The sequence below is a fragment of the Hypanus sabinus genome, chromosome 15 (genome assembly GCF_030144855.1).
Source record: "Hypanus sabinus isolate sHypSab1 chromosome 15, sHypSab1.hap1, whole genome shotgun sequence".
NCBI lineage: Eukaryota > Metazoa > Chordata > Chondrichthyes > Myliobatiformes > Dasyatidae > Hypanus > Hypanus sabinus.
In genome coordinates, this window is record NC_082720.1 from 43,520,898 (window position 1) to 43,538,733 (window position 17,836).

At 41.0% G+C, this 17,836-nt stretch overlaps 1 protein-coding gene across 9 annotated transcripts in view; it reads right to left on the reverse strand.

Moving 5' to 3' along the window:
• Window positions 1-7,207: 7,207 nt before the first annotated feature.
• The window catches only part of slc23a1 (solute carrier family 23 member 1), a 243,339-nt gene continuing 232,710 nt past the window's right edge, over window positions 7,208-17,836 (reverse strand). For all 9 annotated transcript variants that reach the window (XM_059990271.1, XM_059990270.1, XM_059990267.1 and 6 more), the window contains 2 exons: window positions 12,369-12,464; window positions 7,208-7,978 (listed from right to left, as the gene is read on the reverse strand). In XM_059990271.1, the coding sequence (XP_059846254.1) occupies window positions 7,731-7,978; window positions 12,369-12,464 (344 nt within the window). In that variant the 3' untranslated portion in view covers window positions 7,208-7,730. The remainder of the gene's footprint in view (window positions 7,979-12,368; window positions 12,465-17,836) is intronic.

Below are 17,836 nucleotides of genomic sequence, written 5' to 3' on the forward strand. Positions count from 1 at the left end.
CACGCTGGAATTGAGGAGATTGAGAGGGGATCTGATTGAAACGTTTAAGATAATTAAAGGATTTGATAGGATTGAGGCAGGAAATATGTTCCAAAAGTTGGGAGAGTCCAGTACCAGAGGGCATGGATTGAGAATAAGAGGTCAGTTATTTAAAACAGAGTTGAGGAAGAGCTTCTTCTCCCAGAGAGTTGTGGAGGTGTGGAATGCACTGCCTCGGAAGACGGTGGAGGCCAATTCTCTGGATGCTTTCAAGAAGGAGCTGGATAGATATCTGATGGATAGGGGAATCAAGGGATATGGGGACAAGGCAGGGACTGGGTATTGATAGTGAATGATCAGCCATGATCTCAGAATGGCGGTGCAGACTCGAGGGGCCGAATGGTCTACTTCTGCACCTTTTGTCTATTGTCTATTGTCTATTGTCTAACTCATTACTACAGATTGGGAAGAAATGTCATTGGACAATGTAGTCATGTCACAGGCTACGAGTGATGGAAGTGAATGCACCATAACCTTTGCATCACATTCCCTTACCGCTGCAAAGAAAAAAATTACGCAAATTGACTGAGAGGCTTTGAGTCGGGCTTGGGGTGTAAAGAGTTTCAATCAGTACCACTAGTGTCCATTTTCAACCCACAGAAGGGAGCTGCACTAACAGCAACAGCACAAATGCAGAGATGGGCTCTATCACTTGAAGGACACAAATACAAAATCAAAATCAAGAGGATGACTAATCATGGAAATTCTGATGGATTGTCCCATTTACGCTTGGAAAAGGAAATAGCTGAAAAATTTACAAAAGAGGATAATCCTTTTGACATATTCTCCTTAATGCGAATCAGAAGTCTCCTTGTTACAGCAGAGATGATCCAAAGGGAAACCAGAAAAGACAGCACACTGTTTCAGTTCTACATGGCCACACAAAATGGCTGGAACGTGCAGCAGAAATCCCAGTTCCCCCAATTTTACCAGCATTGAGATGACCTGGCCCTCGACAGTGGTTGCCTTATGTATGGATTGAGAGTTGTACTATCCAAGCTGAGAGCTAAAGTGTTGGAAGGGCTACATGCCAATCATCAAGGTGTACTCAAAATGAAACCATTAGCTTGAAGTTTTGTCTGATGGCCTGGAATAAATCAGTACGTTGAGCAGCTTGCCATGCCCTATTCAGAATGTCAACATGTGCAGAGAAAGGAGACCAGAACTGGCATAACTATTTCCTGCATTTCCAGAGTCAACCCCTGCAACCACCACAGAGGATGCCCAGAATCTGAGACTGTTTCACAGCCACAAGACTTACCTGCAAAGCAGAGTAACCACCACCACCCCTCAGGAAAAGTGTTATCCCAAAACAGTAAGAAATCCTCCACAAGGACAATGAAAATATTATTATGCTGTGGATGTCTATATGGTAGTTGTATTAAATAGTATATGGTGGATATAAGATGACTAGAAAGCAAAATGTTACATTATTTGAGTTGAGATGCCTTCTGTAATGAGTTGGAGTTTATAGCTGAGCAGGAAGGAGTGTAGAGTACTCAATTTTCAGTAATACTTGAATAATATTGCAAACGTATTTGGTTAAGCATTCATTGTTTACATTTTTCATTTTGGGTTATAAATAAGTAGTGCATGAGTGGTATACGTCATTCCACCACCATATCATATGCGTGTGCCTCACTAAAAAAAGAGAAAAGTAAAGCTAAATATATGAGTATCCCCCAGGCTCCTGTGCTTTTCTTTCAATTAGTTTCTGCAGTTACAAACCATAACACCCTGCTCCTGGACTGTAGTCCCAGTTCCCTCGGGGAGGTGACTACATAGCCTCCACACCAGAACCACCAGACTCAGAAACAGTTACTCTCCTCAAGCAGAAAGGCTGAGCAACAACTCCTCCCACTAACTCCAACATTACTGTATTATTTCCCATCTCTTATTTAGCATCACTTTATGGACATAGAATCAATGTCTATCTTATGTATTTATATTTATTGTGTGTTTTTATTATTATTGTGTTCTTTACCTTTTGTGCCTTTTTTGTGCTGCAACAGATCTGGAATAGCTATTAGGTTCTCCTTACACTTGTGTACAGGAAATGATATTAAACAATCTTGAATTATTTCAAAAGGACTCCAGTATATTGATCAAAAATGATTTCTCTTTGGCAAACTGTACAATAGAGGCTGGTTTATTGGGCCATCAGTTAATTACAACTGTTGCTTATTTGGGACCTCACTTAAAGAACAAAAGCTAAATTGAGAAAATGGTCGGGATTTCCTTCAGTTATTTGGAACAGAATGCCACTTAATTGGGACAGGAGACTGGTGTGAATAGCTTCTAACTAGCATCAGTTGCATGAACTTCCATGGCCATTATAGCATACAGTGTTCAGAAGGCTCAGTTTTTAAACAGTGTCAGTGGCATGTGTTTGTGTGTCAATAATTTATGAAACCGAGTTAGTGAGAAATTAGCAGGAAGACAACTCAGAGCTGGTTTGCTCACCACAGTTGTAAGCATTCAGGTTTGGAGATGCCAGAGAAGGCCAGGAGCAAAAATGAAATGATTTTACTATTTTAACAAGGTAGGAGTTATGAAGGATTTAAACGTCTTTCCATGAAACTTCAGCCAATTGGTGCAGCTGCTTAATTGGGCCAAGATGTATTGGTCCTAATGTGTCCCAATTAATCGGAATCCACTGTTTTGCCTTTACCAGTTTACCTTGAACATTTCTGTGTCCTCCATGACATCCTTAAGAACTTCCAGCTCTTCCTGTGAAAGAAGTTACATAAAGGGGGACAGCAGGTCCTACTTAATTTTTGAATACCGACACTTGCCTTTTCCAAACACAAAGTACACTGCAGATGTTGTGGTCAAAGCAACATGTACAACAGGCTGGAGGAACTCAGCAGGTCAGGCAGCATCCGTGGAAATGAGCAGTCAACGTTTCAAGCCGAGACCCTTCGTCAGGACTTGTCTTTTCCAACCTCTTCCAATTAAGGGAATTGAAAAAAAAATAATGTATCAGGTATCTCATCAGCTACCTAAAACCCCAGTTTCATGTCCATCAGGACCCAAGCATTTGCCAACCAGAGGTCCAAAAATTTGTAATTTGTCTAATTTTTGTGTTTATCCCATCATAATTTGAGAAAATATTTGTGCCAATTCACTTTAACTTCCACAATCTAAAGCTACCTAAAGAGTTTTAAATATTTCACTTAGATCCATTCTTCTCTCCCTGAAACTGAAAGCAAAAATTCATTGCTATTGTGATTGCTGCTGTCTAGGGGTAACTTCATTAGAAGATCTTCAATTAATTCTAGTACATTGCAGAACACAATGTAGCACTCTCTGTTGTCTCCAGGAAGCACTGTTCCAAGAAACACTTTATAAACTCCTCAGTTAGGCTGTCCTTGGCCAATATATTTTTAACTATATGTAGCTTAAAACCCCTACAGTTATCAACATACTTTCCAGACAAGCTCCCATGATTCCTTCCTTTATGCTCAAATTATAGGATGGTTACTGTTAAGGGAACATTGCACTTCTCTCATGTTACTTCTTGCTTTTGTTTATCACCTCCTCCAAGCTGTGCCTACATCTGATTTCCTGAATTTAGGTCACTCCCCTTGTGCAGAGAATATCTTCAATTAACAATTAATCTTCAATTAATATCCTCCACCTGCTACCATTTTCCTGTCTTGAAGCACCATGTACCCATTAAGAGATTTTTGTCATTTTTATAACCTTTTGCTTTATCTGCCAATTCATTGTTAGATTTTTTTATGCTGTCCCTTCCCAGCACAAGCTGTTTATCTTTACCAGTGTTAGTTCCTTCATCTCTAGCTTTGTTTCTGGTTTTTGATTTCCTTCAGCTTCCTTGTTTGATCCCTTCTCCCAACATCATTTAAGAACCTACTTCCCCAATTATGTAACCTGCCAGAGTTAGCATAAGCACAAGAATCTGTTGATAGATAGCTCACCAAAAGAAATGAAAAAATGTTTTTCGTCTTGGAAATATTAAAATTGGTTTAAACGGTTTGGCATGTTACATCATCAAGAACTGTGAATACCAACTATTAAATTCATTCTATCTATCATGATTTGACAGTCCAAGTAATCTAAAACATCAACAATAGAACACACAAGGCCTTACAATAAACTTTATCAATTAAATTTAATCTATAATGAGATGCATCAAAATAATGTAGTTATCAGAAAGGGTAGCCAGAGCATTGTTTAGTTCTATTTTAAATGATATGTAAATCTGTATGTCAACCTTTCAGAAGTATACATCAAAACAATCTAAGGATAAACCAGATCAAGTGAATTGGTGTTTTATACATAAAAGCAGCTCTAGCTCAAATACAAAATCCTTAAAACATACAGCAGTTATACATGAAAATGTCAAAAAGCTGGGTCAATTGCATGCTTTGTGTGTAGGAAGGAAAAATGTTTATTAGATTGCATAATTACATTCCATTCTTCTCATTCAAATTTCTACATAAATGACATGTTCAACCTGTACCTTGTTTCATTTTCCATTGCATCAATCAAATAAATGGCAAGATACTGACTCTTCTGTGGTCTCTTACCAAACTCACAGCTAATATACTGTAAGTCTTGTAAAATTCCCAAACCCACATTTTTGGCAGAGTGCAAGATGAATGTGGAAGGTTATGAAAAAAAACTTCCAACGCTTGCTTACCACTGAAAATTGCAAATTGTTTTGTAATGCTCCCATTGAAATGAAGCACAAAATTATGTAAGGGTATAAAATGAGTATTGCTGCCTTTCTCAAAACAGATAACCAGCAGCAAAGTGAAGAACATTTCATTACCATTATGCTGGAAATTATTTGTGTTTATCCAAGTGGCAGAATGGGTCAAATGCAGTGACTGCACAGTTCTGGTATCATCAAATGCAAACATTTTGATCCCTAGCATTAATAAAATATTTACAGATCAAAAGTTTTTCCAAACAATATAGAACAATTTGGAAGGGAACATTATAAACCCAAGTATAAAACCAATTACATCTGAAAGTACAACTTATCACTTCTAAATATGATGACATATACAAGCATTGAAAATTTATTTAATGAGCAACTTGTAAGAGTTCTCAACCCGGGGTCCATGGACCCCTTTCTTAATGGTATTGGTCCATGGCATAAAAAAAAAAGGTTGGCAACTCCTGCAACACTCTTAAAAAAAAAGTAGAAAATATTCTTTAAATCTACAAATGTTTAACAATATTTCACTCAAGGGTAGAAGTCTCTGAAATAGATGATTGTAAGTTTTGTTGATCCGATGTACTACCTGATTTTACCAAATTAACCTACTGTGGCGACCCATTTCCTGGCACATCTGAACCAGCTCACAATTAGCCAGCTTTCCGGCTAAGGGAGATAGCCTACGGGGGTTTGCGAGCACAGAGTTTTGGAGCCTCTGCGCCACGGGGGGCAGGTTGAGGGAGGCTTAAAAGTGAGGCTGAGGATTTCGAATAAAATTTTTTCCTTCGACTGCAGTTACTGACTCCGTGTCGTAATTTTAGCGCTGCGTGTAGCACACCGCTACAATTGGTGACCCCGATGGTCCAAACGATTTTTGGACCAGAAATGACCGTTCATGCGGTTTCGTTGAAACTGCCGGGTTTCTGGACACAGCGACCGAACCTATGGTTCCAGCAAGCCGAAGCCCAATTCCACGTTCGCCAGATCACCTCAGAAGACACCCGCTACTACTACGTGGTGAGCTCCCTCGACCAGGACACAGCTGCCCAGGTCGCGGAGTTCGTACAGTCGCCCCCGGCAGACGGCAAGTACATGGAATTCAAAGCCCTGCTCCTCAGGACTTTCGGACTCTCACGGCGCGAGCGGGCTGCCCGTTTACTGCACCTGGATGGCTTGGGCGACAGACCTCCTTCGGCTTTAATGAATGAGACGTTGTCTCTAGCCGACGGACACACACCCTGCCTCATGTTTGAGCAGGCATTCCTGGAGCAGCTGCCCGAGGACATACGCCTGCTGCTGTCCGACGCGGATTTCAGTGACCCCCGGAAGGTGGCAGCCCAGGCGGACTTGCTGTGGAACGCCAAAAAGGCGAGCGGGGCGTCCATCGCACAGATCTCCCAGCCACACTCCCAGCAGCAAACCAGTCCAGGCCCAGCCGCAGAGCCCGCCAACCCCCGGCCCAAGGAACACTGGTGCTTCTACCACCAGCGGTGGGGCGCAGAAACCCGCCGTTGTCGCCCTCCCTGCAAGTTCCCGGGAAACGCCAGGGCCAGCCGCCGCTGATGGCTACAGTGGCTGGTCATCGGGATAGCCTCCTGTATGTGTGGGATAGAAGGTCGGGACGCCGGTTTTTGGTCAATACTAGTGCCGAGATCAGCGTTTTACCTCCGACGAGTTACGACACCCGCAGCAGGGCACCGGGTCCCTCCCCGAGGGCTGTGAACGGCAGCACAGTAAGGACCTATGGCACCCGTCAGGAGCAGCTACAGTTCGGCTCCAGCCAGTTCACGTGGGACTTTACACTGGCCGCCGTAGCCCAACCGCTTCTGGGTGTGGATTTTTTGCGGGCTCACAGCCTACTGGTTGACCTGCCCAGGAAGAGACTGGTACACGCCGAGACCTTTCAGACGTTCTCCCTGGGTGCAGCCCAGTTGCCAGCCCCTCACCTCGGCTCCATCACGCTGTCTGACAACGACTTCACCAGGGTCCTGGCAGATTTCCCATCGGTTCTGGCACCGCAGTTCACAGCGGCCATGCCCCGACACGGCGTACAGCACCACATCCCGACCCAGGGACCACCCCTCCATGCCCGCGCTCGGCGGCTTCCCCTGGACAAGCTCCGACTGGCGAAGGAGGAGTTCCAGAGGATGGAGGAATTGGGGATCATCCGGCGGTCCAACAGCCCATGGGCCTCCCCCCTGCACATGGTGCCCAAAGCGACGGGAGGCTATGTGGCAACCCATTTCCTGGCACATCCGAACCGGCTCACAATTAGATAGCCTACGGGGGTTTGCGAGCACAGAGCTTTGGAGCCTCTGCGCCATGTGGGGGCAGATTGAGGGAGGCTTAAAAGTGAGGCTGAGGATTTCAAATAAAGTTTTTTCCTTCGACTGCAGTTACCAACTCCGTGTCGTAATTTTAGCGCTGCGTGTAGCACACCGCTACACTATCTTTATTAAAACATTCTTAGACACAAAATTATATTTACATTAAAATATTTATTTGGTAATAAAATTCTTAAGCATGATGAAAATATTTCTCATCTATGCTTGCCAAATCTTTCAAACCATAATTAGTGACTTGATACAACTTGAATTTGATAAAAAAATCCAAAATCCTAAAAAGTAACCTGACATGAAAAGAGTGCTTAATATCATTTTTATCTGAAATCAGCTGTTATGAACCTTCAGTGCCCTAATAAGAAAAATGGCTTTTTATTTGAAATATTTAACAGAGAATATAAGGCTTCAAAACCTTAGTAAAATTCCATTATCTTCATTTAAACAACCAGAAGTTTTAATCTGGACTTTTAAGTTAAATCAATTAAATGCTATTAATTAACAAATGTGCAAAATTACCCAGTTCTCATTAGATCAAAGAGCTATTTGAGAATTTACAATGTATAAGTGATGCAAAGGCTGCTTTGCTTGTGGTGTCACCGTGGGGTTTGCAGTGAAAAGACCAGCATATCAAGGTGCGTCATATTTCCTACCAAGTCTCATTATACTCTGGTGCATACAACAAAGTGGTCACTATTTCCTTTCTGGCTTTCAGTCAAGTTAGGATTGTGCTTCTTCTTTAAATAATACCCTTTAAAAACTGGGCAAATTGGGATGTACTGTAAACACTGAACTTGCTTCAATTGGTTCATTCCAAATGGAAAGTCATATGTTTTCACATCTGCACATGTGCCAGAGTTTGCAAGTGCTCCTTCTTTCCACTGTATAAGTCCACGCTCCTTTTCAGTACCTGGTTAATAAGGTTTTACAAAATATTAAAATGCATTGAATTAAACCAACTGAAGAGGGTTTTTCCAAATTGAATATTTCACAAAGAGAATAATAATGGAAAAGGTTAAGATTATTTATAAAGAAATAGGTAGGTCCCCACTTATATCCAAACAGATTTTTCCCCTTTCTGAAGATCAATCAATAAACCTTCCACATTTCCAAGCGTCAAAGTGTAAATCCCTGAGTCCTGACAGAGCATCGGCAAAATGATGGAGGGAATGGTTAAGAAGCAAGTATCAGGTTATTGCTCACTTCTCCTACAACAGAGCATCATGTAAATGTTATCGATGATTTATAGAATCTGAACACAGGACCCAATTATGCCAAAATGGTTTGACCTGGGCCCACCTACACCCAGTAGTACTTCATTCATTATTGATATGCCAGATGAAAGTCATGTATTACCTACAGGTCAAGCAGCAAGTGATTCAACAAGAGCTTCAATTCACGCACAAAGATTTAACTTGTTCAACATAAGGGATTCTGCAGATGCTGGAAATCCAGAGCAACACACACACAAACACAACATGCTGGAGGAAACCAGCAGGTCAGGCAGCAATTATGGAGAGGAATAAATACAAATAAATAGAAGAGTGGGCGAGGAGAAGAGAAGTTACAAGAAGTTTAGAATCAGAATCAGGTTTATTATCACTGGCATGTGATGTGAAATTTGTTAACTTAGCAGCAGCAGTTCAATGCAATACATAATCTAGAAGAACAATAATAATAATAAAGTAAATTTTATTCTGTATACATTTATCCAGTTTATGTATATTGAATAGATTAACAATCATGCAAAAAACAGAAATACTACATATATATTTTTTTAAATGAGGTAGTGTCCAAGGGTTCAATGTCCATTTAGGAAATGAATGACAGAAGGGAAGAAGCTGTTCCTGAATCATTGAGTGCGTGCTTTCAGGCTTCTGTACCTCCTACCTGATGGTAACAGTGAGAAAAGAGCATGCCCTGGGTGCTAGGGGTCCTTAATAATGGACACTGCCTTTCTGAAACAGGGTTCTTTGAAAATGTCCTGGGTATTTTGTAGGCTAGTACTCAAGATGGAACTGACTAAATTTACAATCCTCTGCAGCTTCTTTCAGTCCCACCCCATACCAGACAGTGATGCAGCCTGTCAGAATACTCTCCATGGTACAACTATAAAGGTTTTTGAGTGTATTTATATATAACCATATAACAATTACAGCACAGAAACAGGCCATCTCGGCCTTTCTAGTCCGTGCCGAATGCTTACTCTCACCTAGTCCCACCTACCTGCACTCAGCCCATAACCATCCATTCCTTTCCTGTCAATGTACCTATCCAATTTTTTTTTAAATGACAAAATCGAACCTGCCTCTACCACTTCTACTGGAAGCTTGTTCCACACAGCTACCACTTTCTGAGTAAAGAAGTTCCCCCTCGTGTTACCCCTAAACTTTTGCCTCTGAACTCTCAAATCATATCCACTTGTTTGAATCTCCCCTACTCTCAATGGAAAAAGCCTATCCACATCAACTCTATCTATCCCCCTCATAATTTTAAATACCTCTTTCAAGTCCCCCCTCAACCTTCTATGCTCCAAAGAATAAAGACCTAACTTGTTCAACCTTTCTCTTTAACTTAGGTGCTGAAACCCAGGTAACATTTTAGTAAATCGTCTCTGCACTCTCTCTAATTTATTGACATATTTCCTATAATTTGGTGACCAGAACTGTACACAATACTCCAAATTTGGCCTCACCAATGCCTTGTACAATTTTAACATTACATCCCAACTCCAATACTCAATGCTCTGATTTATTAAGGCAAACATACCAAAAGCTTTCTTCACTACCCTATCCACATGAGATTCCACCTTCAGGGAACTATGTACCATTATTCCTAGATCATTCTGTTCTACTGCATTCCTCAATGCCCTACCATTTACCATGTATGTCCTATTTTGATTAGTGTTACCAAAATGTAGCACCTTACATTTATCAGCATAAAACTCCATCTGCCATCTTTCAGCCCACTCTTTTAACTGGCCTAAATCTCTCTGCAAGCTTTGAAAAACTACTTTATTATCCACAAAGCCACCTAGTTTAGTATCATCCGCATACTTACTAATCCAATTTACCAAGCCATTATCCAGATCATTAATGTATATGACAAACAACATTGGACCCAGTACAGATCCCTGAGGCACACCACTAGTCACCAGCCTCCAACCTGACAAACAGTTATCGACCACTACTCTCTGGCATCTCCCATCCAGCCACTGTTAAATCTATTTTACTACTTCAATATTAATACCTAACAATTGAACCTTCCTAACTAACCTTCTGTGTGGAACTTTGTCAAAGGCCTTACTGAAATCCATATAGACAACATCCACTGCCTTACCCTCGTCAACTTTCCTAGTAATCTCTTCAAAAAATTCAATAAGATTTGTCAAACATGACCTTCCACGCAAAAATCCATGTTGACTGCTCCCAATCAGACCCTGTCTATCCAGATAATTATATAAACCATCTTTAAGAATACTTTCCATTAATTTACCCACCACTGATGTCAAACTTACAAGCCAATAATTGCTAGGTTTACTCTTAGAACCCTAAGAGTATTTGTTGACATACTAAATCTCTTCAAGCTCCTCATAAAGTATAGCTGCACCGATATGTTGGGACCAGGTTAGATCCTTAGGGGTCTTGACACCAAGGAACTTGAAGCTGCTCACTCTCTCCACTTCTGATCCCTCTATGATGGTAGGTATGTGTTCCTTCTTCTAACCCTTCCTGAAATCCCCAATCAGTTCTTTCATCTTACTGATGTTGAGTGCCAGACTTTTGCTGCGGCACCACTCCACTAGTTGGCATATCTCACTCTTGTATGGCCATTTGTCACCACCTGAGATTCTACCAACAATGGTTGTATCATCAGCAAATTTACAGATGGTATTTGAGCTATGCCTAGCCACACAGTCATGTGTATATAGAGAGCAGAACAGTGCACTAACATACACCCCTGAAGTGCGCCAGTGTTGATCGTCAGTGAGGAGGAGATGTTATTACCAGTCCACAAAGATTGTGGTCTTCCAATTAGGAAGTTGAGGATCCAATTTCAGAGGGAGGTACAGAGGCCCATGTTCTGCAAATTTCAATCAGAATTGTGGGAATGATGGTATTAGATGCTGAGCTATAGTCAACGTACAGCATCCTCACATACGTTTTTGACTTGTTCAGGTGGTCTAAAGTGTCGTGGAGAGCCCTTGAAATTACATCTCCCATTGACCTATTGTGGCGATAGGCAAATTGCAATGGGTCCAGATCCTTACTGAGGCAAGAGTATTGCCTAGTCATGACCAATCTCTCAAAGCATTTCATCACTGTAAATGTGAGTGCTACCAGACAATAGTCATTAAGGCAGCTCACATTCTTAGGCACTGGTATAATTGTCGCCTTTTTGAAGCAAGTGGGAACTTCCGCCCGTAACATTGAGAAGCTGAAAATATCCTTGAATACTCCCGCCAGTTGTTTGGCACAGGTTTTCAGATAGAAGTTAATTCTATACTTCACTCACCTTTCTTTTTATGGCTCCCCTCTTACCCCTTCCATTCTTACCTGAATATCACCTCCCTCTGATACCCCTCTTCCTTCCTTCTTCGATGGTCCACTGCCCTTTCCTATCAGATTCTTTCCACTTCAGCCCTTTATAACTTTTAAACCTATCAAATCCCAGCTTAGCACTTCAATATTCTTCCCCACCCTTCCACCTCCCCCACTCTTCCACCTCCCCCCTCACCTGATTTCACCTATCACATATCAGATTACACTTAGTTCCCTCCTCCTCTTCTTCTGGCTTCTTCCCTCTTCATTTCCAGTAATGAAGAACCTTAATCCAAATGTCAACTGTAGCTTTCTCTCCTGGAGGAACTCAGCTGCCTTACCTGAATTCCTCCAGCATTCTGAGTATTCTACCCTCTTCCCTCTTCTCATATGCCTATCACTGACCCCTGGCTGCCCTCCTCCTTCCCTTTCTCCTATGATCCACTTCCTCTCCAGCCCCTTACCTTTCCTATCCACCTGGCTTCACCAATCATTTTCAAGCTGTTCTCCTTCCCCTGTCCCTACCTTTTTATTTTGGCATCCTCCCCCTTCATTCCAGTCCTGAAGAAGGGCCTCAGCCCAAAATGTCAAATGTTCATTCATTTCCATAGATGCTGCCTGACCTGCTGAGTTCCTCCAGCATTTTGTATGTGTTGCTTGGGGTTTCCAGCATCTGCAGATTTTCTCCTGTTTATTATTCTATGTACTATATGTTGTTTTAAGATGTTAAATAGTATTCAGTCAAATATAAATACCTACCTGGAATGGTGTTATCCAATATGAAAGCAAGACAACCTCCAACAAACATTTCTGTTGTCAACAAGACAGTCAAAATCTGATTAACTTCTGGAATACCTATGAAAGAGAAAAAAGTTAATCAAGGATTTTATAAATCATTTGAAGGATAAGTAGACCAGGGAAGGGCGTGGATGTATGCTGTGCTAGCAAGTTGAGGGAGTGATTTTTTTTTCCAACATAAAAAAATGTTGATAAGCTGCTGGAGGCCAACTGCGCAATTAACTAGAAGGTCAGAATTAAACAACATTGCAAAAGTAATGTCTTGGCTGGATTGGGTCTAGAGCAGCAGTCAAATCATGTTGCTTGATTTTTAGAACAGTTTACACAATGCCAGTAAAAACTAATTAACTTTAGTTATTTTCATCTCCATGCAAATCATTATTACAGCCTTGGACTGAAATTATTATTGGATTAAAAGTAAAGCCCTTTAAAAAACAAATATACCAAATAATGAAACTGTTCCAACAGGGGCATGTCACGTATACTAAAATATTCTCAGGACAGAAACTAGTTGATGCAATCATTCTGATAACTCAAAAACTTAAAGCGAGATGTTAGGGAGATTTAATTTTAACCAGCTTTAGAAAATCAACTAAAATGCATTGTCAGGATTTATTTTCCTTATCTCATTTCACTTTCACGTACTTTTATCCGATTACTTCCCACACAGAATAATTTTCTTTGTGTCTGCTGGTGAGTCTTTGCTAAATGCCAATTTGCACAACATTCCCTCCCTCTTTATAGCCCTCCACCTGATTTCTTTAAAATCAATACCCATTTGAGGAGAAATGGACTGGTGCCATTTGACCATGCTTCGAACTGGGCTTGCAGAGATTCAACTACAATTCAGGTAAACCATGGTGTTACAATGTTTACATGTTTAGGTTGAGCAATGCTACTTGCTCTCTTAAACATTTAATTGCCCTTTTTCACCCAGCAATACTCGTATATTCATTCATGTTTTATACTTACATTTAAAAGCAAAGGGATAACAGTAGGCCTGTTAGAGACCAAGATAGTAACCCATACAAGAGAGAAAGAGGAGGAGGAGGATGTGGATAGGGTGCTTAAATGAGGTTGCCTTCACAATTACTACACAATTAGATAGAATAATGAAAATCAAGATGGCACTGAGCTGCAATGTCATAGCTCAGACAGTTGTTTTTCTAAGGTTTCTGTGGATTGTTTTGGGGTAAGTGTGGGGAGTTAGGGTCAGAGTTTCAGGACAGGGATTAGAAGATGGGCAGTAAATAAAAATGTCTTGGCAAGAGTTCAAGTCTAGGTCAGGGTGCTCCACGGGCAAGCAATCCCAGAGGTCTGCTCATATAGTATTGAGGGAACCAGCAGTTTCCCAACTCAGCGAGTCTCAGTCCTGGTTTGAAGATCCTTATGGGCAAGAGTCAAGAAGGCCAGTGACTCCTAAGTTTTTCATGGTAGGAAGTCCATAAGAGTCCAAAATTTGAGGCCCAAAGGTCAAACCCATGATTAGTGAGTCTAGGGTCTACTATAGATGAAGTCCTGAGGCCAAAGCCAAATGTTGAAGCCCAGAGTATGGTGAGACTGGAGGTAGAAAGCTGAAGGTTGATCAAAGACCAAAGTCAGAGGCCTTAAAAAGTCATGATGGTCTGGGTCACTGGAGTTAGAGGTCTGTGCAAGAATTTAAAACAAGGCCCAAAAGTCAAACCCATGATTGGCAAGTCCTGTGCAAAGTCCAGAATTGGAGACCTGATGTCTATGAGTCTGAGGGTCTGGAGCTAAGGGCTGAAGACTCAGAAGTGGACTGTCCTGGGGCTGAAGACCAGTCTGTATGTGTGTGAGATGGGATCGATGGGTGGAAAGGGGACTCAGTTTGCCATTGTCATCTTGTTTGGCTCTTGTCACTTGTGTTGTTCTGCTGAACACTATGAGCGGGCTATGTTGGTGCTGGGATGTGCTGCGACACTTGTGCCTTGACTGCCCCCAGCACATCCTTGAGCATGTTGGTTGTTCACACAAATTATGCATTTCACTGTATGTTTCAAGGCACATGTGATAAATCTGAATATGAATTTAAGAGGAATTTAGACAGGAACATGAAAAGCCAAGGAATAGAGGGAAATAAAGCATGTGCAGAGAGGTGGGATTAATTTAAATTGGTATCACAGTCAACGCAGGTGTAGTGGTCCAAAGGGCCTTTTCTAAGAGAGTCCTATGAGTTAAGTTAATTCTAAGTCCAACTAAATCTAATTAGTTATTCTAAGAATTCTAAGAGCATGTCCTAAGAGAGGAGAATGTTGAAATTATTACAGGATAATTGTCAATGACAAAACTGCACCAGTACCCAAAAAAAGGGGGAAGGAATCAACAAAATTATAGGACCTTTTGTTTTGTATACTGGCAGGAAATGTTAGTAAAGCTGAGCTGCTCAGGCAGCATTTGTGGAAAGAGAGTCAACAAGTCTGAAATCCCTCCCAAATAGAGAACAAGTTAACTTCCAATAGCAGAGAAGGTGGGGGAAGGGATGGGCAGAACTAAAGGCATTGCTGATGAGACAATACAAAATAGCTTAATATTATGGTTAACGCGTAACCTGCTGCCTTGTGTTGCTAACACTTTGGCTGTGGGATAGGGCCATCAGGCCATACAATAACTTGTAGTGCTAGATAGATCACTGGAGTAAAATCTAAAGGAAAGTATAAACCTTAATTTACAAATGACATGGTCAGCATTTATGTGAAAAAAGTTGGTTGTGACAAATAAATGTTTGCTTTTTTAATGTAGGCTGCATAGACTCAGTAAGGCTTGTGAAAAGATTTTGCATGATAGATTATTGAAACAAATAAAGCTCAGGAGATACAAAGGAGAGAGGCAAACTGGGTAAAAAAAAAAGCCATATTGCAAGAAACAAAAGGTAACAGAATGATTGTGCCTGTTCAGGGGTATAAGGGGTTCCCTCAGATATCCTCTATTTTGTAATTTTATAATTTAATTAATATTGGCATTGATTTAAAATGCAGTGTGCAGATAATATTAAAAATACTTGTATTGTTGACAGAGGACAATTTATTAGCAAACCAAATGTTATCTAGAGAAGTGGAAGTACAAGGTAATATATTTAAGAAGAAAAACACGGCAAAGGAATATGCGATAGGTACAAGAAAGTTTAATTCTATAGAGGAATAGATGGAGCTTGGTTATCACAGCTACAGATTGTTAAAGGAAATAGGGCAGATGACTGAAGGTATTTGAGAAAATATGGCATCTAGTCACCACAGAATGGGAAAAAGGTTACTGCATTCGAGGGTGCAGGGGAGATCATTGAGGACATTTCTAAAGGCTTCTAGGTTGTAGTGTTGAAGAACTCAATAGACTAGAATGGTTACAATTGAGAAAAGGTGGTTCAGGGAAGGTTTAATTGAGGTGTATAAAATTAATAAGTGCGTAGGAGAGACCTATTTCCCAAACCAATAGCTATAAATTTACAATAATTGGTAGAAGGATTAGAATGGAGGTGAAGAATGCATTCCCCTCCTCCCTGCAGAGGGTTAAAGGGGGTCTGGAATTTACAACTTGAAAAGGGTGGTAGAAACACACTTAAGTGTTCTGCATGAACATGAACCTGCTTTAGAATAAACACGAGAGATTCTGCTGATGCTGAAATTCCAGAGCAACGTACACAAAATGCTGGAGGGATTCAGCAGGTCAGGCATCACCACTGGAAAGGAATAAAGAGTCAACCTTTTAGGCCAAGAACCTTCATCAGGACTGGAAAAGAAGGGTGAAGAAGCTAATGGGAATCATGGAGAAAGCATTCTCATGGCTGTATTAGATCCCACATAATGACCGAGGTTAGAGGTAAATTATCTGAGCCCATGGTATTCCCTGCAGGTGTTACACAAGAGAATGACCAAAGTCTAAGTTCCTTCAGCCATTTCATCAATGACTTTGTGCCATCAATGACCTCTTCACTTCTGATTAAAGCAGTACTCCATTTCAAACCTCATTAATGAGGTTCGGTAGAATGGGTAGTGGAAAGGTATTTTCCCGTTAATTTACTCTTAATACATTACCTCCTTGTTCAATTCTCTCCTGTTAGAAGAGTATTGGGTGGAAGTAAGGAGAAATATTATCAGTCAAATGGCAGTAAGCTCTGGATTTTTTTTACCCGTGAGGCAAGCAAAGACGTAGTCATTGATTGCATTCTAAAATAAAAAAATCAGAAGATTTCTATATATCGGCTAGTTGGCATCCAACTGTATGGGTGATGATAACCACCAACACAAACCTTGGTGGAAGGTATGGAGATCCTGAGATGCCCAGTCATCAAGATTTCCCCCTCACCACCAGTGCAGTCCTAAGGAAAGCTTATGAAGCAATACATTCGGCAGCAGCTTGGCTGCAGGAGCTGCCGGAAGGATGCTCAATGACATCCAGCTGCCCAGGGGCTCCACTCCGGATTTGCTGTCTGGGTTTACTCCCATAGCCTTTGTCTCTCCTGAGGTTGCCCACAAGGCAGTGGGGCTATTTACCCATAGCTGGGAATCCAGTTCACGAGCACCAGGGTGAGTCCCCACACTGCTGGACCTGCGTGCTACGTGTGTCGATATTAGATGTGTCGTAATACAGGGAATGAGGCACGGATTTGGCATTGAGGTAGAAGATCAGCTATGATATTATTCAATGATAAAGCAAAATCAAGGGATTTAAAGGTCTAGTTCCAGCTCCCGTTTTTATGGTGTGGTAGTAATCTACAGGATGAATGGGAAACTCTGCAATTTTTTCACCTCCATAGTAGACACAAAATCGCAATTTCAGTCAACTTGACTTACAGTTTATTAACAGTGTATTGAGGTTAAGCTAAAATCCACCAGGGAACAGTCACACACTATTACATCCAGCACTAACTATCCACCTTGAGGTGCGTGGTAAGACCCAGTGAACCAATGTGATCACTTCCCATGCCTTGATAGCACATCTCAGTGGATGCAAATATCAACCACCTCCAATAGTCTAAACTCCAGATCAAACAATTTAAATTTTTGTTAGTTATTTTCAGAATCTAGGAAGAGCTAAACATGATGGACAGGATAACCTGCTGAAAGTTATTTTCTCATTTCACTTGGACCTGAAACTCAGTACATAGCATTACATCTCAAATCTTCTGATGCTGTTTAGTTGTCCAATTAAATTGCACTTCACTCTCCGAATTCAGAATGTAATTCTATACGATCTTATGTTTGCTATTAATTTTTTTCTAATTTGAAATGCCTTCTAGAAACTCCCTTTTATTGTGTTAATACCCTCATCAAAAGCAAATCTATTAGATATGGATACATTTCTCACAATCCATGGTGACATTCTAATTAACCAATATAGGCTCACTGATAATGATAGATTCCTAATGTAAAGTGGCGCAAGAATAGGTAATCAAAATCATTTGCTTGAAAGTA